This window comes from Oryzias latipes, chromosome 2 (assembly GCF_002234675.1).
Source record: "Oryzias latipes chromosome 2, ASM223467v1".
NCBI classification, from domain to species: Eukaryota; Metazoa; Chordata; class Actinopteri; order Beloniformes; family Adrianichthyidae; genus Oryzias; species Oryzias latipes.
This window is the reverse complement of record NC_019860.2, coordinates 12,493,772-12,521,193: the sequence shown is the minus strand read 5'-3', so window position 1 is coordinate 12,521,193 and position 27,422 is coordinate 12,493,772. Positions and strand designations below refer to the sequence as shown.

General features: G+C 41.1%; 2 protein-coding genes across 5 annotated transcripts in view; one reads left to right on the top strand and one right to left on the bottom strand.

Moving 5' to 3' along the window:
* The first annotated feature begins 814 nt into the window (after positions 1–814).
* On the top strand, positions 815–12,349 carry LOC101162196 (SLAIN motif-containing protein 1). 2 transcript variants are annotated; one of them, XM_023964758.1, is made up of 9 exons: positions 821–1,464; positions 3,827–3,963; positions 6,601–6,717; positions 6,808–6,927; positions 8,564–8,713; positions 8,977–9,354; positions 9,820–9,960; positions 10,042–10,327; positions 11,563–12,349. In XM_023964758.1, the coding sequence occupies exons 1-9, from the start codon at positions 1,010–1,012 to the stop codon at positions 11,636–11,638; spliced, it is 1,860 nt and encodes a 619-aa protein (XP_023820526.1). In that variant the 5' UTR covers positions 821–1,009; the 3' UTR covers positions 11,639–12,349. The 2 variants fall into 2 exon arrangements, with proteins under 2 accessions (XP_023820528.1, XP_023820526.1); XM_023964760.1 differs by lacking the exons at positions 6,601–6,717; positions 6,808–6,927 and having other exon boundaries at positions 815–1,464.
* Positions 12,350–15,215: 2,866 nt separating this feature from the next.
* The window catches only part of LOC101161957 (plakophilin-4), a 54,059-nt gene continuing 41,852 nt past the window's right edge, over positions 15,216–27,422 (bottom strand). For all 3 annotated transcript variants that reach the window (XM_023964753.1, XM_023964755.1, XM_023964757.1), the window contains 11 exons: positions 25,237–25,420; positions 23,499–23,616; positions 23,069–23,263; positions 20,082–20,255; positions 19,844–19,994; positions 18,324–18,516; positions 18,157–18,241; positions 17,959–18,076; positions 17,750–17,878; positions 17,586–17,659; positions 15,216–16,553 (listed from right to left, as the gene is read on the bottom strand). In XM_023964753.1, coding sequence (XP_023820521.1) covers positions 16,296–16,553; positions 17,586–17,659; positions 17,750–17,878; positions 17,959–18,076; positions 18,157–18,241; positions 18,324–18,516; positions 19,844–19,994; positions 20,082–20,255; positions 23,069–23,263; positions 23,499–23,616; positions 25,237–25,420 — 1,679 coding nt within the window. In that variant the 3' untranslated portion in view covers positions 15,216–16,295. The remainder of the gene's footprint in view (positions 16,554–17,585; positions 17,660–17,749; positions 17,879–17,958; positions 18,077–18,156; positions 18,242–18,323; positions 18,517–19,843; positions 19,995–20,081; positions 20,256–23,068; positions 23,264–23,498; positions 23,617–25,236; positions 25,421–27,422) is intronic.

Below are 27,422 nucleotides of genomic sequence, written 5' to 3'. Positions count from 1 at the left end.
GTGGAATAAGTCTTTAAAATGTAGTTTTTTGGTAAGCATGTTTAAACCAAACAAAACTTCATCATAAGCTCATTTTTAGATTTCTTTGTTTAATACAAAAAGTACGTTTTCACTGTGAGATGTCTTGGTGGGGCTGACTGGGCATGTAGTGGTTTCTAGCGCTCTCACCTCACAGTAAGAAGCCCCTGGTTCAAATCCTGACTGGGACCTTTCTGTGTGGAGTTTGCATGCTCTCCCCCATGCATCCAATCCTAGTCACTCTGGCTTCCTCCTGCAGTTCAAAGGCATGCTTCATAGTTTATTTGGGATGTTTAAATTGTCCCTAGGTGTTTGTGTGTACATGTGGCTCTACAACGGACTGGCGTCCTGTCCAGGTGTACCCAGGTTCTAAAAATTGATAGATGGACATGTTTTTTTCTCTTTCAAATTTGATTCTATTTCAAGTGACTATGTTACACAACGCAATTAACAGGCACTGTTAGCTTAGCTAACACCTAAAGTTTATTTACTGGAGAAACGACAAGTCTTTATTCAAAATGTGGTAAAAACATTTTAGTTTAAACCACCCAAAATGTATTGTTGCATTTATGTGGGATTGTGATTAACCCCCTGTAGATTGTTAGTCATTATGCAATAAATACATTTAAACATTGTATTACAGTTTTAGTATTATTTGCCTTTTGCATTTAAAGTTTTAATAAGATAATTGTTTTTTTATGCCGTAGCCAACATTCAACACCAGATGGCGCCAAACGCCCTTGTCATTTCCGAGCAGGTATGCGAGCTAATTATGCAATCTGCAGTCTATAAAAACAGGTAGTCGTTAAAGTTACTTTTCAGCATATCGTGTTTGGAGAATTATTAATTCTACGTTCAGGGGAAAAATATTTTGGGATTTTTAAACTCCTAAAATCACGCAAATGTGGTCGTTTGTTTGTTGAATTGGACACCTGCAATCAGCATACACACGCCGGCGCGCAGAGGGTGGAGTCCCGGAGCTTCTCATTGGATGACCGTCCAGACAGGCGTTCTAGACAGTCGGCTAAGCCCTCTCCCGCTGCTTCTCAGCAGTAGTAAGACGGCAGCCACTGCAACAGCCTTTGTTCTGACCCAAATCAGAGGGGGAAAAAAGGGCCGTTCTGGTCCGATGGACACAGCCGTGCTGACGGTGATGGCGGAGGTGGACTGCACCAAAAACATGCTTAACGCTGAGCTGGAGGTGAAAAAGCTGCAGGAGCTCGTCCGCAAACTGGAGCGGCAGAACGAGCAGCTGAGGAGCCGCACCGTGGGATGCCGGTTCCCCTCCCCGGAGCCTTTCGACTACTTCCAGCCGCACCGCTTTGACAATGAAGCTGCCGTTGCGGCGGAGGATGAAGAAGAGGACGAATCTGAGGAACAGTTGGTTCTGGACGACCTAGAGCTTTTGGATCTGGACTCTCTGAGCTCCGAACCGGATGAAACCTGGTAACTGCGGGTTAAAAGAATCTAGTCGTTTGTTTTGATTATGTTTGATTAGATTAATTGATTTTTTTCCCGCGCATCTCCATAAAAAATAATATTTGGTATAAATATATGAAGCAAAGCGTTTTTAAAGTTTGCAACAAGAATTGTAATTTGTCAAATGTTTTTAATGTTGGCTGTTTTTTGTTTAGTGAATACCGATTCTGCTTACACTCTTAGGAGGTTGAGAGGGGTTTTTATCTATAGCACTTTAGGTCAGATTCAAACAGGTTTTAATCTATAAATCAGTCGCTAGAGTTTCCAGTAGAGCAGAATCCCGAATTTCAGAGCCATCAGAATAATCGGATCCACTCAAACTGAGCAGCAAGCAGCAGCAAGGCCGTACAAAGGCATGGGAGGGGGGGGGGGGGGGGTTAAATGCTTTCATTTATTTTGATTTATTTATTTTACTAGCAAAGTCATTTCTGTGGGGTCAAATTTGGATCAGCTTAAAGTGAATGAAAACACAGATTGTAAATTTGAAAAAAAAAAAAAAAGAAAATTAGAAAGCAAGACGGTGTAAATTTGAAAACAAAAAACTTTAAATTCGTAAATACACATTGTAAACTTGAACGAATTATTGAAAATGTAAAAAGCAAAATTGTAAATTTGAAAACTTGAATATTATAAAAAATGTAAACCTTAAACTTACAAAACACGTTTATTAGTGTTTTGCAATTTTTTCCGTTTCTCCCTCCATGCTTTCATTTCTCTGTTTTTTAGATTCAATTCAGTTTTCAAGTCTCCACTGACTAGCTGATCCAATTGGGGGGGCTTTTTGCTAATTTGCTACACCCTAAAAGAAAAGGAGGGGAGAAGAGAGAGAAATGTTAGAGTGGAGGGTGAAAGTCATGAAGCATGATAAAGTAACAAGTTGCTGGAAGTTTATAACCATTACTGTCAGGTTTTTATAACAAATCTAAAAGGGGCGGGGCCTGTCAGCACACACTCAAATCTTACAACATACCTGTTGACTCCAATAATGTTCACATCCCAACAAGTAAAAAGGGACATAATGTGAGACAGCACCTGTGCTCAAGTGAGTGTTTATGTTCCTCTGGGGTGGATGATGGAATGTAAAAAGGAGGAAGGAGAGTGCCCAGTCATCCCCACACCAAGTCCCCTGCCGCAGCAGCATTGCCAGCCAGGACCCCACCCCTAAAACCCACACGGTAGCAGATAGAGAACAACCGTCCGCCGGGCAATCACATCCGCCACCTAGGCCAGCGCCAGCAGGACCGCCAGAGGGGCCCCCAATGCCAGAGAGCAGGGAGGCATGGGGGGACAGACAGTGCCATCTCCAGCCCAGCCAGAAGAGCAGCCTGCCACCGTGGCCCGAGGGGCCTATGCGGGGCCCCGCCCCAGGAGAGCACCCCCAGCCCCAGACGAGTAGTCCACCATCACACAGGAGTTCTGAGTATCCCCCCACCCCAACCCCAGGCACGAGCCAGGGCCCCCCAAAGGAGACCCGCTCCCTGCTCCAGGCAGCCACCCACCCAGCCCACGGTTGGTCAAGGAGAGAGCAAGGCAGGAGCCTGCAAAGGAGCAGAACGCCCAAGAGAAGTGGGAGTCCAACGGGAGTGTTGTAAACATGGCCTGACAAGGCTCACCCACTGTTGGAATTTTGGAAAAGACCAGCGCTCAAGGGCAAGGACCAGAACCCACACCACAGAGACACGGGCACCCCCAGATTCAGATGTAATGTGATCCTCGGCTCATGGTCTGGCCAGAGAACTCAGGGATCCCTCTTCCTGCATCGAGAGAGGGCCACCAGGCCCAGGAAGTCACGTGAGGCCTTTGGTACTTCGGAAAAATGTCTGTTAACACGCCACTCCACTCTGATGTACCATGTACAATGTCTTGTTTTCAGATTTTCAAATTGGTTTTTCAAATTTACAATCTGGTTTTAGATAGATAGATAGATAGATAGATAGATAGATAGATAGATAGATAGATCTAAAACAGCAAAAGTGATATTCAAGTCAAAGTAAAGTGACCAGATATTTTCAGGTTCAACAGTACAAACATTATAAACAAACAGAATAACATCTGCAACCTGCATGACAAGGTAAAATTAAATAAAAAATAAAAAAGTACACACAAACACAACCGTTAAAAGAACAAAAACAACTGAAAACAACAACTGCAACAATTTGCTTCAAGCTGATCCGAATTTGACCGCATACAATTTCTTTGGTCCACAACTCAAGCAGGCTTCTCCCAAATAACTCTCTGATCAACCACCCAGTGGAAACATGTTCAAACTCAATCCTAATTTATGTGCTACTGAAACCCAAAAAATCTAGTCAATGTCAATCTGATGCAGGTTGTACTCCTCATCCAAGTCCACGCAGAGCTCAAGTGACTCCCTCCCCCCGCTGGAGTGGTGCCGGAAGTTTCTGGAGAGCCCCAAATCTGAGGTTGAGGCTGCCAGGAGTTCCCTGTCTCTACAGCTAGAAGAAGGTGAGCAGAATTCTTAGAACACAGATTAGCGACAGTTTGACAATCCCTAAAAAAAGGTTCATAACCTATGGGGTTTTTAAAAACTCAAAGGTGTCTTATGGATGTTATTGTTTTATTAATGAAAAACTGTTTTAATAATCTTTCTGTTGGATATTTTTTATAGATATTTTATCTAAACAAATAATTTAGATGAACAAAAAATTCAAAATTTTAATGTTACAAAGGATAAAATAAAGTATAAAAAGTAACAAAAAGCCTAATGTGTTATTTTTATCTATAAGATATGCTCATGTCTGGTATTTACTGATGTTTCAATGTTTTATGATTTTTTTAAATGCTCTTTATTCATTAAGTTGATCATAGTGGAGCTCCATACAGTTTAAGGGAACTTTTCGCTAGATTCTAGTGACAACTGTTGCTAACTGTCTTCCACCTGCAGGACAGAAGAACTGTAATCCACAGCTTAGAGCAGATCAGAGTCTGCTGACCTGAAGGCCTCCTGATCCGCTGCTGCTCCTTCCCCCAGACAGAAACAAAAAAGAAAATGGAAGCGGTCGTGATTACATCATAGATAATTGATACCTGAGGTTTAGTTGCTATGGTTACATCACTTTTTAAAAATAGAATTGACTTTATGTGTATGAAATCCGGGTAATAGTGAATGTGAGAGTTAACTAAATGTGATCAGCCTGTAAGGAATACATGCTGCTGCTCCGACCTGCATAGGCGCAGTGGTTCAGGAGGCTCCGCCCATTCAGGTTGTGCAGAGCTGCTGCTGAAAGAAACAATGGGGTAAAAACTAGAATGCAGGAATCTAGTGTTTTCATTAGAAAAATAGAACTCCATGCAAACATTTTAGCCCAAATTTTTAAGCTCTATAGATGAAATCAGAAAAATTGCTGAGGTTCATATTGTTTATTAAATGCACAGAGCATTTCTCATACAGCCACCCATCTTCAGATACAGCTGAATCCCTTTTGGGGTCACATGGTTGCCGGAGCCAACCCAGCTACTGTTGGGCTTAGGCGGGGTACACCCTGAACAGATCTCCAGCCTGTTGCGGGGCCACACACTCACTCACGCACACACACACACACACCTAGGGGCAGGGGTGTCCAAACTTTTTGCGAAGAGAGCCAGAATTGGGGAGGTGAAACTGTGTGTGAGGACCACCCATTCGGCCTGGATTCTCAAACTATTTTATTAAGTTTAAATGCAAATAAATAGTTTAAGGAACAGTTTTATTGCAGTGGTATTTTATTTTCATCATTTTGAACACCAACACATCTAAATACATTTTAGCCAACTTTTTAAATCTGACCGCAGTGATGAAATTCTAAATTTAAACAGTTTGATCAGGAAAACTGAACACAGTTATTTTTTTCAGTACAAACCACTTCCAAACCAATTTTCAGTAGTTTTAATCGCACACACAAAAACTGCGATTTTAGAATTTATTCACCACAGAGGACTAAACAAATGTTAAGGGTGATACTGAGGTCTCGATTGCAGCAAAAAGGCCAGGCTGGTTCAAAGGCAGTAGTTTTGATGTCCTGCAAGTGAGAGTCACTGAGACGTATCCTCACACAGTTCTTATTAAAGATTATGACGGAGAATGTCTTCTCGCTTAAGTATGTCGAGCCGCACAAGTGTAACATTTTCTTGGCAAACATTCGCAATTGTTGAAAGCTGCTTTTATCCAGGTGGCGGAAAAAGTTGACGAGCGAGTTGTTGGTGTCGACTCTAAACACTCAACGTCACACTGCAGCACAGTAAGCTCCGTCTGCAGGTGGTCTGGAGCGTCATCAGGGCGCACAGATACATTTGTCCAATCCTCTCAAATAAATGAGCAGTGCCAGATGCATCTGAGCTTTCATCTGATTAAAAAAAAAAAAAACTCAAACTCCATTCTTTTTGCCACCTGCTGTATCTTAAAGTCAGATAAAATGTCTTCAATTGGACCACAGTGTTTCGAGCCAGGCAAAGATTGGCAAACCCCTGCTTCTTGTATGGATAAATGTTCTGCACCATTTTCATCACGCAGTCAACACAGATTGCAGTGCATTGCAATCTGTGTTGCTATCTTTTAGCTTGCTTTTGTGGCGTTTTCATTTGACTCACTGATTCTTGTTTAAAAAAAAAGATTGCTGTATTATTATGGTTGTCATTGATTTTCTGACATGACACTATTTAGGTGATTTATCCAGAGACTTGAAGCTTGAGATTTGTACCCTCGACCATTGCAAAAAATCTATTTAAATCTTCTTAACGTCAAAAAGCTCCAGAGCTCCTTATCAGTAGTACAGTGGTGAATCTTTGGAGCTTCTGCTGCCTCAGAAGAGTCAGGCTCAAAGCTACAGAGAAATCCTCCCACCTGCTCTAGAGCAACTAAACCACCGTTGTCATAGAAACACTTCACATAAAAGGATGCATGGCTTTTGCAGCTTATGTCGACACTGTAAGGTGACAGAGATGAGGCCGGGCTCTGCAGCTGCGTGTGCAGACCCTTAATGCATTGTTCTTTAGCACTGCTGGACGCTTTGTGCTACTGAATGGAGAAGACACCGACTGTCACTGCTGGTGAGGTGGCTGCTGCTCTGAGTGGGTTTTATTGTTTACCTTCATCTTCCTCCTCAGTCTCTAGGTGGCGTAGCTCTCTGTCAACCCCGTCATCCTCCTCCTCTTCTCCCAGACGTCCTCGAGTGGCAGGTGTGTCTCCCATCAGTTCCTCACCTCAGCCGCCTGACAGACCCGGTACTTAAACTCTCCTTGATTATTTATTTTTGCCTTTCCTTGTTGTACAAAATTGGCTTGAGTTGTTTAACCTACACCTCCATTGTTTAGCTCCATCCTACTCCTCCCCGATACACCCACTCCTTCACCGCACCCTGAGCCCCATTGGGAAGGAGCTGTCCCCTGTGTCTGAGAGGACCCCCACCTTCTTCCCTCACCCTGCCTCTCAAGGTTAGAGCCTTGTCTGCTGCTATGATGGAAAGGCAAGGAGCAGCTAGTGGTCCCTTTAAGCTTTTGCTTTTGGAACCACAGTTTCACACTAGGAAAGTCCCAAAGAACCGTTTTTGAAATTACATCTTTTTTTGTTTAATTTTATCTGTTTGGGCAAATGAAATTGCCTTAAAGTTTGACATCTTCTAGTCTGGGTGGTCTAGTCCTCCAAGTAAATCGTTTGGTCTCACTAGAATAATTATTGCAATATCATGCTTTTTATTATTTGAGCTCTATTTATTATTTATGCCTCTTGTTCAATGAAGCCCGGACGGATCGTTTTCAGGCGGAGATGAGTTCGGACAAACAAAAGAAACTGGTCCCGGCCAACCAGCTCAGTGTAAAAGCAGTTTATGGTAAAGTGAGGGACTTTTGTAATAAGTCTTTGGTGAGCAAATAAACCCATAAATACTAATTTATTGTTTTGATTTTTAGTTTCTTTAAAGTCCCACTCAAATCATCTAATCTATTTTTAAAAGTGTTTCAAGTAGTCTTTTTATTATGATTAGTATGTTTTAGCCAAAATACAAAAACCTGTGTTGTTTTCTAAGACATAGTTTCTGCAGAGCGGCAGGAGTTCATAAAAAATTTCCTCTGAATTGTTGGCGAGACCATTGGCGTAGTGTAAGTCCGTCCCCTTCCCATCATCCATCTGTATATGTTCTCCCCCATTAGCTTCCAGCCCCTCACAACCCCAACCTAACAAAAATGGCGAGCAAAATTGAAGCTATCCAATTGTACAGGTTTGAGCCAGATCCCATTTCAGACGAGGAAAACAAAGACGTACACGGATCAGTTTATCTGACAGTGGATGCATTAGAATAGAGCGGTGAGGGAGCCTGGGGCTTGCCGTAGTAGCTTTTTCCAACAGCAGTTTTTGTTTGCTCCTGAGTAACAACGATTTACAAAATGTAATATTTTGACAAATTTTCTTTATATATGTCCCCCATCAAAACCCTGTGACGCTTACAGGGATATAGCAGGTTAAGAAAATGGATAGTTGGATATGTCCTCCATCATGAGAAAAATGAACACATGAACATGTTAAAACTGTTTTTGTTTGTACTAAGTTTTATTATTTTTAGTCCTTACATTTTATATTAATTCAGATCAACACCAGGTTGAAGATTTTAATTGATGGACACGTTACTTTTTTCAGAAGTGCTATGAAATCAAAAAGCTACTGCAGAGAAGAAAGGACTTGTTATCTCTGTCAAGGACAGGTGGACTTGGCTAATAGTAAGAAAACTCCTTGTGGGAAACACATTATTCCATTAAAAAGAGGAGCATATGGATCATCGAGATCAACGACTGCAAAGTCGTTACTGATTTACGTAATTTGATCATAGGAAAGACAAGTGGAATCTTGGCTGAGGTCAGAGGTGAGCATTTCTGAGCAATTGTAAGGGTTCATAATGAGAAAATTGCAGTATTTTCTTTGCTCTTGGAGAAGTAGAGACCATCAACAGTTAAAGGCTGTATATATTTCACCCTGTGTTTTAAGCCTTGGTCTCTGAAGATGAGTGAAAGTTTCTGTGAATGTTTGACATTCATTCAGTTCTTCAGTGGAGATACTTTATTTCCATCATGTTTGCAGGTCGCAACCAGCGGTGCTCCGCCTTCAGCACTCGGTCTTCTGTGGACAGCGACCTTGGAGCGCCAGAGTTGGAGGAGGACTCTCTGGGCCTCGAATACAAACTGCAGGACCTGACTGATGTTCAAGTTATGGCTCGACTGCAAGAGGAAAGTAAGTTCTGCAAAGTTTCAAGTATTCCTGATTAGAATGCTTAATCGATTGATGGGTGTTAGTTTGACTGTTGTCAAGGGATTTTAAAAACATGAAGTTAATCATTTGCTTATTCTGTCTTCGCTGTTCCCTAATAACCTAACAGACCTAAGAGCTCATCGTTACTTCAGCTTCATTAACCCCAGGAGGTGATAACAAAATGTGTGTGTGTGTGTGTGTGTGTGCGTGCGTTGTCCCCTGGTCTTCATCTGTCACCCCCTCAGGTCTAAGGCAGGACTACGCCAGTACGTCGTGTGTTCTGGCCAACCGCCGCAGTCAGAGCTTCAGCTTCCAGCTCAGCTCACTCGGAGCCGGCCTGGGCTTGGAGGCGGAAGACGAGGAGGACGAAGAAGAGTACGGTCTCCTTCCCCCGCCGCAGCCACGCCTCACCTGCCTGCCCCACTCCCACACTTTTTCCAGCATCAGAGACTGGCAAAAAAGCACCAGCTCACTGTGCACCCCTCCTTCCACCCCCTCCGCCCGCCCTTACCTTTCCGCTGGCTTCGCCTTTCAAGCTCAGGCTCCGGCCCCGCCTGCCCAGTCATCTCTGGGACTGGGCAGCCTTTACGCAGCCGAGCAACAGGACTTCAGAGCAGGATCAGGTGGGTACATTTCTGTTGAGTTTAAGGCCGTTTAAATAATTCAAGCTGAATCTCAGATTGAAAAGTTCTGGTGTTAGCGTAAACCAGTAAAATGTTCATTAGAAGGAATTCATATTTATAAGTGATTTACTATTGGAAACTTAAAAATTAATGAAAGTTTAAGGCACTTAAAAAAACAATGTGAAAAAATATTGTGTTGTCCAATCAGGTTGTTTGAAACATTAATTATGTTATTGCAGCTGTCTTCTGTCTACAGCTGAATATGACAGTAAGTTATACAGTTTCATTCATTCAGGCTGTTGGCTTTGAGCCGGGTCTCTCTTAAAAAAGCCACCTGAGCCTGTTGTGCAACATGCTTCAGCTTCATAGACGCTTTTACAGGATTACACTTCAGACTGAAGCTCACGTGATAAGTCAGCTTCATATACTGTATAAGTGTGTACACATGATATCCCTTCCTTTCAGATAAGCTGCGGAGGAGCATGCCTAACCTCGTCAGAGCTCCCAGCATGCCCATTCCATCTAATCCTTGCGCTTCGCCTTATATGCTTCGTAACAGCCAGAGCTTTGACTCATCCAGCGCTCTAGCCCGCCTGCAGTCCTCTAGTAAGACTCCTCTTTTGTTTTAATCATTCATCACTGCGGTCAGATTTAAAGATCTGTACTGATTTCTGCTTTTTTCTAAAGTCCCTCCCCCAGGCAAGCTCCAGAACAGGGTACAGAGCGTCGGCAACTTCTCTTTACTGTTACGGCAACCATCAAAGGCCACTGCCTACGTCAGCCCTACTATCAAAGGCTCTGCCTCCACTAGCCTCCAGTCTCTAAACGGCAGCGGGATTCCTCTGCTCAACAAACCCGCGGGAGGCTCTGTCTCCACTCCAACAACGCCACGCAGCAGCCTGCCTCGCCCCGCCTCATTTTTGTGCACCACAAGCTCCGCTACCCGCAGCAAGGTGGCCCAACCAACAAGAAGGTGAAAACAAAACAAAAGACAGTCCTTTAGGTTCCATTTGTTCTGTCCCTGAAAGCACAGAAATGTTAATTTCTCCAACTTTTATTTCTCTATGAAATGAGGCTACATGGGGGCAACAACCCACTCTTCCAATTTTTTAATGTCAAAATACGTATCATTATTGACCGAAATTAAGAAATAACCAATACAAGCCTTTTTCAGCTTTACAACTGCTTAAAGAAAACTGTTTGAAAAAAGTTTTGTTTAACCTTTTATGTGTCTCTGCTGTTCTCATTAACCATCCTTCCAAAGTTTTATACACCCCTTACGACACCTCACAAAAAATGTTGTAGCTTCGCCAATGGCTTTAAGTATACAGTCAGCCAGGAAAAAGCTAAACATGTTTTAAAAAATGTCACCAGTTGATTCGTTTCTATTTGGATCATTAACACAATTTACTTTTTCAACTTCAAGTATTTAGATTTAACTTGGCATTTAGAACATTTTGTTTAATCAGTTTAAAAGGCCAAAGTCTGTGAGGATTTGCATTGATCAAAATACTGAGGAAAAACAGCTGTTAGCTGGACTTGGTTTATCTTTTATTATTGAAGACATTTCACCTCTTCTCCAGGAGGCTTTCTAAATTCTGAAATACGGTTGTAAGACTTTAATTCAAAACCATCTTCAATAAGATAAAACCAGTCCTGTTGACTTCTTATTAGACTATGGTCATATATCCCAAAATGCCACTGCGTGGCGACCTAAACGCAAGTTTTTAAGCAAATTTGGCGGGTGGCTGCTCAGCTGCATTTGTAATCGGGAGGCAGCAGTCGCAATTTTACACACCTGCTGAGGTGTTAAGAAAAAGTTAAAACTTTATGGTGACCGCACGTTTTTTTTGACATCGGTTAGTGGCAGCCCGGGTACATTTCGAGGTCACAAAGTGGCATTATAGTGACAAGCGGGTGGCAGAAAGGCAGCAGCGTGATAAGTGACAGCTAGGAGGGTCTCTAAAGTCCCCAAAATCGTCTGCCGATGTCAGACTGCCACCCCTTTGCCCCCATTCTGCCATCCCACTGCCACCATCCAGTTCTCAGAGATCATACGGTACACTTATTAGGGTGAGGGGGAGGGGGGGTTTGATGCTTCCCCATTGCGCTGTGGCAGTTGTATTTGTGACCGCACCATTACCTAGTAAAAGTCTTTTATGCTTTTTCCCAGCTTTGTTGCTAAAGCTCATTTTCCTTTCTCTTTAGTTTGCTGACTCCTCCAAAGAGCTTGTCCACCTTCAGTGCCCTTCATAACAGCAGATGGAGAGATGGCTGCTACTGATGAGGAACTTGTACATGGAGCCCCCTGCTGGCCAGGGCCGCTCACTGCGACATGTTCAGATTTCAGACAGTTTGAACCAAATTGTTGCTGAGGTGAGATAAAATCAGAGATCCTGCATCAAACCTCCATCTCAATATTTCTATGCAGTGTTTTTGGAGAAAGCGGGTAACTTAGGCGTTAACTGTGATGGTGTGTGCCAAAAGGGGTGCTGTTCCCTGTTGCTCTGTGCAATAAACCAAGGCTGTTCGTTCTCCGTCAAGCTAATCTATGTTTAGAGGGCTGCCGGTTTTTAACCAAACTGTATTTATATATTAAAGGTATTTTCACCAGTATGATGCGTTTGCTGTGGCAAAAAAATTCTGCTGCTAAAGGGAAATCAGTCCCTTTTAATTTTTTGGGCACTTTTAGAATTTCTATTTATATTATTATATACAAGTTTGTATCTGTTTGTTGAAGTAAGTCTTAGTAGTATTTAACACATTGTACAATTTCAAATGTCATTTGACCAAACACTTTCCAGTCTTGTTGCACTTTGTCAAAACTTTTCTTCATTTAAAGGAGCACTACTGTTAAAATGTTTATAAGTTTCACTCTAAAATCACGTAGCACCTTTGTTTCTTTCATTTGCGTTTCTTAAAGAAAGTTGATTTACACTGTTGACACTTATGTATGTGATGGGCTGAACTATTTTAATAAACATTTAACAAATTATTTCTTTCAAATGTTTTATTACAGCATCCAATTTGTTTCTACATTATCATCATTTTCAACATGGTATTAAATGCCACCCTAATGATGAAGTGGATCTTTTGTATTCAAGGCCCTCAAATGCACCCTGGTTTAAAGTTTAAGGGTGTCTTCAGACTGTAAAAATAATTTGGTCTGGATCAAGTCCTAAACCTTGCGTTTGGGCTGTACCGGTATTCAGACTGCCCTCAAAGGGACTTTCCAGTTTCAAACCAGAGCTTGCAAACAAAGTCACGCGACTAGAGATCTCTTCAGTCACTGGGCAGGAATTATGAGGGCGAGGCAAAGCAACTAGAGGCAGAAATTATGGAAGTCCTGCGCTTTTGCAATCCTTGTCCGGATAGTTCATGCTTTCAAACTTTAAATTTCACTGACCAATTTTGAACGTCTTTATCTACGTCAGGTACTACACTTTTTACTTGCCTTTTTGGTATGACGTGGGCATGCTGCAAAGCGGTTACTGGCAAGAATACGGCTAAGAACGTACGCCGATAAGTTATAAAGACTGATTGTCGGGAAAACAGTAAGAAGCTATGTGTATCATGTTAAAAGTTGTTTTAATAAGCCTGCAACGAGTCAGAAAAACATGTAAAAAGTGTTTTCAGCGTTCAAAGTAAGCAATTAGACCCTTTATGCTGTTTGATATCACGACAATTGTGGCTTTATGTTTGTTCGTGGCTCATCTGTTGATTCTTTCCTAATCCGTTTTCATCACGTGACAACTGGCTACAGTGGCTTTTTTGGTTCAATTATTCCACTCCTCACGAAACATATTTAGACTGAGAAATCTCAGAGTGAACCAATTGAACTGGTGGAAACAAACAGAGACCACCTTGAAAGATGCTTCGCTATCACACACACATCTCTCCCCTTTCTCACATCTGCACTGAGGAGCTCCTTCAGTCAGAGATTTTAAAACACTGCTGTATACTCTTATGTATGTCCTAAACATCTCCAATTTACTTCTTTGCCACTCTTCATACAAAACCTCAACTCCTCTCTCGGTGCCCGTAACCCTTGTGCTATCCTAGGCACTTTAACATTGGGAGTTGGGTCATCTAGACCCCACTAGACAGTGCTCTGAACCTTTTTACTTCAATGATTTGTGATCTTCACTGGTGTCCATGGATTACATGAAATCCTCTTCACCTTTATCCACCTTTGTCATGGTAGGGAGAACATGTCAATGTGAGGGTGGGGTCATCTAAGATAGCACAAGGGATTTATACAAACTTTCTCTAGACATACAAAGACGCATCTTCTTGTCCAGCAGCATCCTCATAGCAAATATTCTTCCTTTTTTTGAAACCATGCTGTTTTCACATATGCTCTTCTGACCCCAGCCAAGCTTCTACCACTCTTTCCCAAAACTCCGCTCATCAGCTGTCTTCCTCTGTAGTTTCCGCAAATCTGCATGTCTCCCTTCTTAAAAATGGATACCAGTACATTTCTCCATTGCACTTTTTGTGCAGTAGCTCTGTAAGGAGAGCTTTTAATGAGAATGCTCCATAGTATCTTCCAAAGTAATTAAACTCATTCTTGTGCTTTATTATTTGTGCTCACAGATCAGCATTTTTGTACCTAAGGGTGCCACCTTGTGACCAAAGAAAGGTACTAGTTTAGTTTCACTAACGTTCAGTGCACTGGTGATGCCAAGTGCAGTGTTTCTCTTTACTGACATTGCTTTACAGTCAGCGCCCGTATACAGCCTATTTCCAGCTTGCATCTCACAAGTTTATTTAAAACTTCCAGTCCAAATGGTAAATGTCGTATACTTGTATAGCAATTCACATCTTTACAGTCACTGTCCCATTCACCTATGCCCGGACACTGATGGCATTTCCGCAACCTTACACTGGCGCTAACGTATGCACACTAGGAGCAATGTGGGGTTCAGTGTCTTGCCCAAGGGCACTTCGACACAAGGCGGGAACCAAATCTGCGATTTTGTTTTTGTTTTTTTCCCCCCAACCGGAGATCAACCTCTTTACCTCTGCACCATGGACACCCAAATCTCAGCTTTTGTCTTTGCTCACTCCATCAGAGCCCCACCCTTCCTGTTCCCAGAAATATGTAACTTTCCTATCCACCCCAGATTTCTTTCCTAAATTGTCTTCTTAGGGCTTGAGAGCTGCACATTTAACCCTTGTGCTATCCTAGGCACTTTAACTTGGGAGTTGGGTCATCTAGACCCCACTAGACAGTGCTCTGAACCTTTTTTCTTCAATGATTTGTGATCTTCACTGGTGTCCATGGATTACATGAAATCTTTCCACCTTTATCCACCTTTGTCATGGTAGGGAGAACACGTCAATGTAAGGGTGGGGTCATCTAAGATAGCTGTGGGTTGTTCCTTTTTTAATTTGCTTTCCCTGTTGAGATGTTTTTTTGTTCTTAATCCGATTGTCTTTTTCTAAAACCATTGATTTAGCTTGTAATTTTCCTGCACTCTGAAGGGAAACTTATTCTCTGGATGAATTAAACAAAAAATAAAGGTGTGCCTAGTGAAATGGCTTGCAATATATGATGAGCTAACTTACTTAATATAGAGCACTTTTCTACCATAGCAGGATCTTTCTGGTTCTTTCAGTTTGGTTTTCAAAAAGGCCTGGTTTCAGTGGTCTTGGATGTGACTTCATAAACAATACTTTTTCATTTCAGGTTCATCATGGGTGCATTGCACAACTGGATGTTAAAGAGCACCTCAAAAGCTTGTTTTGCCCTATTTCTTAATTTTAACAACATGCAATTCTTGTAAGACTGTTAGAGGCATCATACGCAAAACACAATAAACAATACTATTAGGCTTGGGAATAAAACTTTGTTCCAGTTGTGTAGTTGTGATCTTTAATCTTTTCATGTGTATTTTTTTTTCTGTAACATTGCACGTTGTCAACAGTTTTGGACAGAACAGACAGATGGCATATTTTGGTCAGGTCACAAGTAAAATCATTAAAGTAAATCAAGAAATTATAAAAAATCTTTACACAATCACATATAAAGTTATACATATCGCATACAACAACAGAACAGGACAGTTAAACCATTGTTTAAAATAGTCTCACTTGCTTTTGTTCACATATTTCACATACTTCATGATATACTGCACTTTTTGGTAACAGAAAGTGAGGAGCTACAGTTGGAAGTTCAGAGTCTTCGAAGGTTCTCTAGACTGAGGATGCCCCTCTTTAAACCTGGTCAACATGTCCTATTCAATTTTTTTTAAGCAACTTTGTTTTTTTTTAATACTTTCTGAGGCTCAAACATTTGAATAGGTTATCCATTTATAACAAAAAAATTTTTTTGATCTCTCAAGAAGCAACTTTTGACTAAGTTTTTTATTGTTTTTGTCAAAGGGGCTGAAGTAAAAGCATGGAGAAAACACTTACAGAACAAACATGACTCATCACTTCCATTGTCTTTGTAATTCACATCAAAAAGTATATCCACAGTTTCATTTTATTTGAATTTATGTCTAGCAGTCATGGGTTTCAGAAATAGTTTGGTTTTTAAAATGGGTTTGGATTTAAACTGCACACCTCACCTCTTTTGTAGTAGAATCTTGCATTAAATTAGTTTAATTTTCATTTATATAGTCATTTTAGATTGCAGCCTAAAATCTACTTTTGACCATGAGATTTCTGGATATTGTATATTTAAATTAGCCAGTCTTTTTCCTTTTTCCAAACCCAAACTGTATTTCCTTGTATCTCAAGCTTCTGTTGAGCTGGGTGGAATTCAACAGTCTGCTGTTGGATACAATAATGTAAGAATGGCCTACATTTTTATGTATCCACTATATAACTTAGTCAAAAGCTGCAAATCAAGCCACTGATCATTCCATACTATTTCATACAAGTTCATAACCTACATGCCCACAGAGTGGAAAGCTGAAAACCGTCGTCCTCTTTCACACCCAGGAGTCAGGAGAGCCAGTAAATTTGTTTGCCCTGTTAGAAGGCCTCCGTGTGGTGGAATAAAAGTCCACATAGTTGGTGTTTGCTCGGAGTCGAAGCGACTGACTGGCGTAGCCGTCGGGCGAGGACGGCGTCAGGTGAACCGGTTCTTCCTCGTAATGTTCCTCACTGTAGCCTTGTAGGGACGATGGGTACATTCTGTAGCTGTTGTAGTTCTTTCTGTCAGGTTCGTCATAGAATGGCTCTGGATGCTGAAAGACAGAAAATTGATTTCATTTTATAGGATTTGTTATACTGCTTTTTCCTTACCCGACACAACGGTGACACAACGGAGACAATGTAAACTAACTGCAGTCTTGAGACTGGTTCCCCACTCATTGCAAAAGAGGTGCACCCTAGACGAGCCAGTGTAAATTCGGGGTTAGACTCTAAAAACTGCTTAAAGATATAAGAATCAAATTTATTGAAGAAAACTAAAGGACACAGTCTGGTTGCTGGCGGCATCAAACAGTCTGGTTGCCTCATTGACATTGATTTTTAAGTCTATTAAAGTGTAAATTATCTATCTGCTGTTTTTAATATCGGTAATTTGAATTAGGTTTAATTATATTTCATTCTCGTCTGGTGAACATCATTCATTCATCTTCTAAACCCATTTTGTCCCTTTCGGGGTCACGGGGCTGCTGAAGCCTACTCATGGGTAAAGGCAGGGGACATCCTGGACTGGTCGCCAGTCTGTCGCAGGGCCACAAATCACACACCCATACTAATGAATTACATTCATTAGTATGAGTTTGAGTAACTAATTAACCTATGAAGCAGGTTTTTGGATGGTGGGAGGAAGGCTGAGTACCCAGAGAAAACCCACGCAGGCACGGGGGAGAACAGGCAAACTCCACACAGAAAGGTCCCCCAGCCGGGGGAACCGGGGGCCTTCTTGCTGTGAGACAAGAACGCTAACCACTAGGAGGTGAAGGAGTTAGTGGGATTCAAGTAACATTTGGAAACACTGATGGCCACTTTCACAACCAGACTAAAGCTAAAATTGAGAAGTTTTCAGCTGTGATGGCAGCCTAGCAACAGATGATAAATAAAATAAAATAATTCAAAACAAAAACAAAACATTTTTGGAGTAACAGTAGCCTTTTTTGCAGTTTTATTTTTTTCTGTCAAACTAGATATAACAAATATTCTGGGTGTACAGAAATAAATTCTGGGGATGAGTTTTTAGAATAACTTCATCACACTTATAATAAATGTCATTGCAATTTCAACTTCTTTACCTGGAATCTTCTCAGGTCCTCTCCTGATTGAGAGGAGTAAGTTCCAATGAAATATGGAGTTTTCTTCTCAGACCCTAAAAAAAATATGCATGAACAACAATATTTCGTAAGCAGACTAACTAGAAGCTCTATCAAAGATCTTTGAGGAACACTGCAATACAAACCTGTGTACTGCCGTTTGTGTAAATTGTCTACATAATATGTATCAAGTTGCATAGATGACTGCGCCCTCTGGTAGTTTGAGCTGTGTCTCCTTATCCCAAGCATCGCAGGTGAAGATGTTGCGCTTCCGCCTGAAGTTTATCAAAAAAAAAAAAAAATGTCAAAATTTACAACAGACAGTAAGAATGTGACTGTAAAGATGGGACCCAACCTGACTGGATGACTGGGGACATCTGCAGTGGACTGGTGGGGAGGGTCGGCTGAGAACGGTAACGGTCTCGTTCCAGAGTGGAAACGGGGGTGACAAAGTGTGTGTAATTCCATCCGTCCTACCGTGATATTACCATGTTTTTGTGAGTTTGAAAAAAAAATCTATCATCATTGTCAATCTTAATTGATGTTTACTAACTTGTTTGTAGAGGCTCCTCAGCTCTCTGTACTGCCACAGAGTATTCAACACCTGAGCTGCTGCTTTCACAACTTTCATTGAGTACCTGTTACGCCGTCAACAAATTAAAAAGAAAAACAATTTAGCTGCCACATAAACTGAAATCGGAAATGAAGTTTGTCTCGTACCCTTTCCCTCGTCCTTTGCTTATGTCCACCAGCTTCTCGATGCCTCCACTGTCAGCCAGAGCTTTGGCGTTCTCCATGTTGCGACTAGTGACCTCGTGCAACGTGCAACAGACCGACGCCACCGTGTCATCTGACAACGTAGAGGGACTGCTGCCAGGGAGCCGATTCACCAGATCCCGCATTGCGTACTTTCCTGTAACATCGAACGGGTATATCTTAAAACATTTTCTTTTTGTGAGATGTAGATACACTACATCCTTTTAACAAAAGTCACAGTTATTTACCAAAAGTTGTAAAATGAATTGAAAATATAGTCAAGGCAAGGGTTGAAATATTTATTCAAAATTATTATTTTATTTTTATTATTTTTTCCTTCAAAATTTGCTTTTCTCAAATAATCTTAGTTTGTTGAGGTGATCTGGAGAAGTTTCTCCACTTCTACACTTCTAGAAGCCCCTCCCATAACTTGGATTGGCTGGGTAGGCTTTTCTTGTGTACCATATGTTGAAACTGCTCCCACAACAGATCAATGGAGTTTAGATCTGGTGACTGTGCTGGCTATTCCATTACAGATAGAATACAATCTGCCTACTTCTTCTCTAAATAGTTCACAATTTGGAGGTGTGTTTTGGGTCATTGTCCTGTTGTAGGATAAAACTGGCTCCAATCAAGAGCTGTCCACTAGGTATGGTATGGCATTGCAAAATGGAGTGATAGCCTACCTTATTTAAAGTCCCCTATGCCCTGAGAAAATGTCCCACCTTAGCAGCACCCCCATACCATCACATTACCTCCACCTTGCTTGACAGAGGGGTCAGGCCCTGTTCCATGATCTTTTAAGTTGTTCTGCGTCTCACAAATGTTCTTCTGTTTGATCCAAACAAGTCAAACTTTTATTTGTCTGTGCATAACCCTTTTTGCCAATCATTCTCTGTCTAATGTCTGTGTTCTTTTGCCCGTATTAATCTTTTTCTTTTGTTAGCCAGTCTCAGCCAGGAGACTCTGGTTGAGACTTTCTCAGCCAGACTTTTTCTTTGCCACTCTGCCCTGAAGGCCCAAAATTGCCTCTTCACTGTAGAAGTTGAAACTGATGTTTTGCAGGTACTACTTCATGATGCTGCTAGATGAGGTCCTTTGACCTGCTCAAAGGAAACTCAGTTTTATAGCTTTTCTAACCAGCTAAACTGTTTTCAGCTGTGCCTACATGACAGCACAAGGGTTTTCTGATCATCCGTTAGCCACAACGAGCAAACACATTGTAGTATTAGAACACTGGAGTGATAGTTGCTATATAGATATTGCACAAAAACAAAACCTTTGCAGCTAGAATGTTCATTTTCCACAGTAACAACAGTGAATTAGCCGCATGGCAGTGACAAACTAAAATGACTTAAAATGCCGCTGATCTCCAGCTTAGAACGAACTGTCAATGTTCCATAGATCTTTTACAGTTTTTATGCTTAGCGTGCGAAAGTGTTTGTTGGCTTGTTTGTGTGTGTTGGAAGTGCTTCTGTGCTGACCTATCAGTTCCTTGTTGCGGCTGTCCAGAGCCATGTTTCGGAGGGCAGTGGCAACCGAGCAGACGACCCGGTCGTTGTCCATCCTCAATAGCTCCACCAGAATGGGTAAACCTTTTTCTTTACGCACCGCTGCCCGGATGTAGGCGGAGAACTGCGCGCACAAGTTTGAGCCAATAAAAAAGAAGACATTTTAACTTTTTTATGACTAGTTAAAATATTAAAATAAAGGCTATCTTACCTTCCAGTTTCCAGCAGAAAGGTTCTGCAAGGAGCCAGCAGCGCCTTCCAGTGTAGCTGGGTTTGAACTTTCAGCCAGCAGATTGAGGTAGGGCTTCACCACCATTGGGTGCCATAGCAGCTCGGCTCCTCTTAGAGACTGGGGGAAACCAGGAACCTGACTCATGTTGTCCCACTGCGGGAAAGAAGATATACGTATATATATGTATACACACAGTGGTGGACAAAATTGTTGGTACCCCTCAGTTAAAGAAAGAAAGTCCACAATACTCACTGAAATGAATTGGAATGTTAAAAAGTAACAATATCTTAAAATTTCTTGAAAATTAAATAATCAAAATCAGCTATTACTTTTGAGTTGTTGATTAACAGAATTATTTAGCCCTTGTGCTATCTTAGATGACCCCACCCTTACATTGACGTGTTGTTCCTACCATGACAAAGGTGGATAAAGGTGGATAGATTTCATGTAATCCATGAACAACAGTGAAGATCACAAATCATTACAGAAAAAAGGTTCAGCGCACTGTCTAGTGGGTCTAGATGACCCAACTCCCAATGTTAAAGTGCCTAGGATAGCACAAGGGATAAAAAAAGAAACTAATGAAATAGGGCTGGACAAAAATGATGGTACTCATAACTTAATATTTTGTTGCACAACCTTTTGAGGCAATCACTGCAATTAAATGGTTTCCTATTTTTCAATGAGCCTTCTGCACCTGTCGCCAGGTATTTTGGCTCACTCCTCATGAGCAAACTGCTGACACTGATGTACCTTGATCTAGGAGTTCACCTTTAATGTCTTTGGAGGTTGTTCTGGGCTCTTTGGATACAGTTCCAACTATCCGTCTCCTCAATTTGTCATCAATTTTCCTCTTCCGGCCACGTCCAGGGAGGTTGGTACTGTCCCGTGGGTCTTAAACTTCTGAATACTTCTGAAGTCAAACTTCTTTCATCTTTGCCAACTTGCCAAGGTATAACCTTTTTTAACAGCTGCACATTTTGAAACAGTAATCCACGCGTTCATCACGTCCCGGCTGGATTACTGTAATTCTCTGTATGTTGGACTCAGCCAGTCGTCTCTCTCATGTTTGCAACGTGTTCAAAATGCAGCTGCCCGTCTTCTGGTTGGAGGACGTAAGAGAGACCACATCACGCCAATTTTAGCTTCGCTCCACTGGCTGCCTGTGCATTTTAGAGTTCACTTTAAGATTCTTTTATTTGTTTTTAAATCTTTACATGATCTTGCCCCGCTGTACCTCTCTGAACTTCTCTCTCCTTACTTGCCAGCCCGGTGCCTCAGATCAGCTGATCAGCTGCTTCTGGAGGTACCGAGGTCCAGACGGAAGCTCAGAGGGGACAGAGCTTTTGCTGTCGCTGCTCCAAAGCTTTGGAACTCTCTGCCACTGTCCGTAAGAGAAGCTCCATCACTGTCCATTTTTAAAACACGCCTGAAAACCCATTTTTATGCTCTGGCTTTTAATACAACATGAGACTTCTGTTATTGCTGTGTTGCTGTACTGGTTTTTATTGTTTTTATCTCTCTATTTTTAATCCTTTGTTTTAAGATGTTTTAGTGTTTGTTTTCTTCTTTTCTCGTGTTCAGCACTTTGTGTCGGCTGCTATTGACTCAAAGTGCTATATAAATAAAGATGAGTTGAGTTGAGAGATAAGAATAATATGTGCCACTGTCGTCACAGGAACTTCAAGCTGCTTAGAGATGGTTTTATAGCCTTTACCTTTACAATGTTTGTCTATAATTTTGTTTCTAATGTCCTGGGACAATTCTCTCCTTCACTTTCTGTTGTCCATGTTCAGTGTGGAACACACCTATTCACCAAACAGCAACATGACTATTTGACTCCCTTTAAATAGGCAGATTGACTGTTTATGGGTTTGAAAACAGCTGTGATGTCAATTAAAAGACATACCTGAGTTCATCATGACCCCCTGGGCAATTAGTTCTCAGTCTTTTATGGAGGTACCATCATTGTTGTCCAGCTCTATTTCATTAGTTTGTTTTTTAAAATAATTCTGTTAATCAACAACTCAAAAGTAATGACTGATTTTGATTATTTAATTTTCAATAAATTGAATTTATTGTTACTTTTGAACGTTTCAAGTCATTTCAGTGAGCATTGTGGACTTTCTTTCTTTAACTGAGGGTACCAATAATTTTGTCCACCACTGCATATATAATATTACGAGATTTAAAGTTGTAAATTCACTGGACATTTTTTTCGAGTAAATTTATGAGATTAGGACGGCAAAAAAAGTAATATTACAAGTTTAACTTTGAATTGAACCTAGATGCATGTAATGCCATGTGCGGCAGCAGACCGACTTCTTGTACACTCCATTTGGTCAAACTGTGCTGGATTTCAACAGGTAAGTGAATGTTTATTGATAGCGTTTCAAATTTTTGGAAGCTCCTTTGTTTGATTTACGGTTTATTAATGATTTATTAATTGATGGGTGGCTTGCTGGATCTTTGCAGTGCCCATTGATGAAGCCATCAATATCCCTATAGCTGTCCCCCTTCAATCCTTTCTTCCTCCACAAAAGACTAGATTTCCTCCAAGTCTGTGTGATGCTACCGACTGAAAAGGCCCAGTTATCGGCATTTTCTTTTCAATGTCCTTATGCTATTGTAAGAGACTATTTTCATTCCTCTTTGTTGTTTTGTGTTAAAATAGGACATTTCATTGGTATTATTTCTCTGGAAAAACAATAGTGGGCTGAACTTTATGAAACTAAAATGTGAACATTAATTATTGTTTCCTTTTTTGTTTGTACAAATTTAATTTACACCTGATTATCTTGCAAGAAATACAAGGAATCTGGAAAACTTCACCTTCACTGTTTAATAGTCACATAGGTTGAATTTTTTGAAGATCAACAATAACCAGCAAAGTGGAAGTGGAAGTTAAACAACTGATAAACTACCTGTAAATTACTTTGAAAAAAAGGGGGTGTCTTTGTTTATACCTTGCCATCAGGCCAGCCGCCTCTCTTTCTGCCACGCCTCCTCTTTCCCCAGCAGAGGTAGTCCAGCTCCTTTCCTGGGGAGGAGAAGCCCAGCAGAGTGTCCAGCTCCTGGTTGCCAAGGAGACGGGAGGATGGCATCTCTACCTCCAGCCGATATGAAAGGTTCCTCAGGGTGCAGACACTGTTCTCCACGATCTGACAGAGATACATTATATTAATAATATTAACCATTAACCCTAAAGGTTTAGTCAAACTCTAAATTTTCCCAGGATTCCCCTAAATCTATTTCAAAACTATTCAATTGGCCTTCTGTGTGTGTTTACAATATTCCTTTGAGAAGTGAAAAAATCTGTTCTCAGATTTAAACATCTAAAATAGTGGTCTCCAAACAAAACAAACATGGAAAACAAACATGGTGTCTTTGATGTACCTTGCTATCATAGTCAGAGGTGTTGACACAGGCTTTGAGGATGTGCAGCAGCGCGTCCACCAGACCTTCGCAGCAGCGCAGCTGACTTCTCGCCTCCTCCCCTGCTGAGCTTAGGTTCCTCACACACAAACACACACACACACAGATGCAGTCAGTAAGACGGAGCTGCAGTGAGTCGCTCCCTCCACAGGGAGGCATCAAACCTGCCTGGAAACAAGGAAGGAGAGGGTACATCTTCCAATCGGAGCTAGCAGGAGAGAACTGCACAGCAGCTCTGAGCTCCCACAATGCATTTCAATGATCTTCAGCATCATTGTGACCAGAAATCGCATTGCAGTCCGTCCAGTTCTCATGCATCTCTGAATGGATGGAGTTGATACAAATTTTTGCGACCTACTTTTTTTTTTTTTAAAACTATGTTTTAGTTGTAAATAATAATATTTTTTTGTCAATTATCTTAATTAACATTTTCTATAGTTCAATTAAAGAATTGTTAGGATCTTTATATGGCCTCTTAGAACCAAATTTAAGACCTATTCAACCAAAGGTGGAAAGAGTACTAAGAATAAATACTTAGATAAAATATTTATTCCAATGCGAGTAAAACTTTGCAATAGAGAACACTTATACTAAATTCTATTTTTAAAGATGTAATTTTTTTTTCTTTTTTATGAAGTTCAAACGACTTTTATCCTTCTCTAAACCAACTTTCTGTGTGAGTTTAACACTTTAAACACCAACCCAAATACTTCAAAAACTTAGAATGATAAAGATTATTAACTTTAGAGCAATTAAAAAAAAAGTTTAATCTGACTTTTTTACTAGATGCACACTAAATAGCTGCATCTAACCTCAAAAAATTAAAATACTTGTCATTCTTACTGAAATGTTCAACATTCAATGTTGTTCAGCTGAGCAGACCAGTGTAGAAATTAGAAGAACTTTCTAAAGCAAAAATTTTAAAAGAAGGTATAAAAATATTTTACCGTAAAAACAAGTGGGAAAATCACAACAAACCTTCTTACCCTCAATAATTGATCAACATTAAGGGGCAAATGGTTTTTATACTATAATGCAGTAAAAAAAATGTGAACAGTAACCTTAAAAAAGTAGCTTTAAAAAAAGTAACAATTAAAAAAGTTTTTTATACATTTTAACCAATGAGGCTTTGCTGCCCCACCCCCACCCTGTGAAACTGTCCTACACCCCCCGTGAATTTAGAAGACTTAGCTTTTTTTTTGGTTGCTGAGAGATCAGGCCAAATCTGTGTCGTTTCTTGTTCAATTCTGCTCACAGCAAGAGAATAAATGAATGAGCTTCCTCAAAGGCAGGTTTCTGCTATCAACTCTAGTTTGTAGCTTTTGCTCTCTTTCTGACTGATTTGTAACTTTCAACATCAAGGGACCAACATCTAAGGGTGCTGCCAATCATCTTGCCATGTTGTTATCTCAACATGATATTTTTACTTAACTTTTAATGACTCAGCAATTGGAAAATGCAATCCACAGAGACTCCACATACATTGCTTTATGCCTCCTGTAACATGTCACCCCAGCTTATGGCTAGATTATGAGCTGCGGTTTTATGAAAATCTATGGGATGGAAGGCAGAAAAAAACAAATTCAAATTCATCCATGCATTTCAAACCAAGTTTCACAGCAGGATCTGTGTTTGGGAAGCAGCATGAGCATTTATAACAGCCTCAACCCAGAAGAGGATTCCTGTCTCTGTGATTCACCTCAGACAGCCAGTGGTATTGCGCAACAGAAGGGAGGAATGAAACTTGGCTTTGTGCTCGTCACGATGGGAGGTGCTGCTCCAGCCTGAGTGGGGGATGACAACTGTGTTGGTCAGGGTAGTCAGGGCGTCACGGATGATGGTCATCTTCACGGCGTCACAGGACGAGAGATTCCAAAGGACCCCTGTCAGAGTAAAAAAAATAAAAAAAATAAATAAAAGCTTTTACCAAGAGTGATGGTGGTTAAGAAATACATTTAGTCTGTATTGATGGTCAGACCACTAAAAGAGGGACTCCAGTCAGACACACATTTTGTACATTAAACACATGTAGGGGAAAAAAGTGAACTTTTGACATCGCCCAGGTTCAGTGCTATTGTCACCTGAGGTCTTTCTTACGCTCAGTACTGGTCCTCCAAGACTGTAACTCTTCTTTTTGTCTGTAATGTCCTGTTTTTTGGTAAGCACAGAGCTAATCGATTAGATCAGATGGTCCTGACTACAAAACCACAATAATTCTGTTTGTTAGGGAAATAGGCCCATAATTCATTACATTGTGACTTTGTAGATTATGTGCAGCCACACCTCAAAGGAGCTTGTAAGGTTATAAGTATCTTGAACTTTGAGAAGAGAGTCAGACTAACTCAGCTGACTTTGGTTGACTGTAACTCTCACCTTTGTTGCTACCAATGTGTGCTTTTACTCTCAAATTGTGTGATATTTGATAACTAAACTTCCCCAACATACATTTTTTTTGTAAAAAATAAAATCTCTTCAAACTCATTCAAAGCAAAAAAACAATTTAAAATTTGAAATGAGTAACTTTCAGAAAGCTTATCCCATCAATGCTGTTTGTACAAAGATGCTGCAGAGTTGTCAGCACCATCCTGTTTCCAAGGCACATTATCCTAGCATCTGTCCCAACAACTGTGCTGAGATCTGCTGTATCAACAGTGAGCGTTGAGTGTTTAAGCCTCTGCTGCTCTTACCGCCCACTGAACAGCTGATTCACAGATTAATATGTGGCTAGCCGACTGCCTGTCAGGCAAACACCCACACTCTTCAATGTTTCATGTCTGCATTTGAAGACCGATCTAAAACATGAAAATGTAACGCAATCTTGGTTGGATTTGAATTTAATGAATCCAAATTGATAGCATTTCTTTACAGATGTAAAGCAATAGATTTTTTTGTTAAAAATAAACAAAAATACGTTTTGTCAGAAAACAAATTACCAATGTTTGGTTCCAAAGGAAATACAAAAGAAATAGTTACCAAAAAAAGTGAAGCAGTAAAGATGAAAGTAGCCACAATGAAATAGTCTTTTCCAAATACTTTATTCTTCACATTAGTTGCATGTGCTGGCAACACAACCGCACTAACATTATTAATGGAAATTAAACGTATTTGTCTATGAAGGTCTGGATGTGGAATCATACTTAAAATTAAAATGGAAAAACACATAACGGGCTGATCCAACTTCAATGTTATATCTATGAAACAAGTCAAAACGAGGCTTGGTAGTGTGTACGGACACCACGTGCCCATGTGACTTCCCTGCAACGCCTGGGTATCCTTCTGATGAGGCGGTGGATGGTCTCCTTGGGGATCTTCTCCCAAACCTGGACCAAAGCATCCGCCAACTCCTGGACAGTTTGTGGTGCAACCTGGCGTTAGTGGATGGACCGAGATATGGTGGATGGACCGAAATATGGTGTCCCAGATGTGCTTAATTGGATTCGGGTCTGGGGAGTGGGCGGGCCAGTCCATTACATCAATCCATTAGTCTAAAAGAAACTGCTGACACACTCCAGCCACATTAGGTCTAGCATTGTCTTGCATTAGGGGGGAACCCAGGGCCAATCACACCAGAATATGGTCTTACAAGGGGTCTGAGGATCTCATCTTTGTACCTAATGGCAGTCAGGCTACCTCTGGTGACCATATGGCAGAGGTGGGCACTGAGGGCCGCATTCCTGCATGTTTTCCAGCATACCATGTTCTGATTGGCTGGACACACCTGAACCAGGTAATCAGCCATGAGTATGGCAAGGATGTCTGGAAATCATGCAGACACACCGGCCCTCGAGGCCTGGAATTGCCCACCCCTGCCATATGGAGAGCTGTGTGGCCCTCCAAAGAAATGCCACCCCAAACCCTTACTCTGACAAACTGGTCACTTTGGAT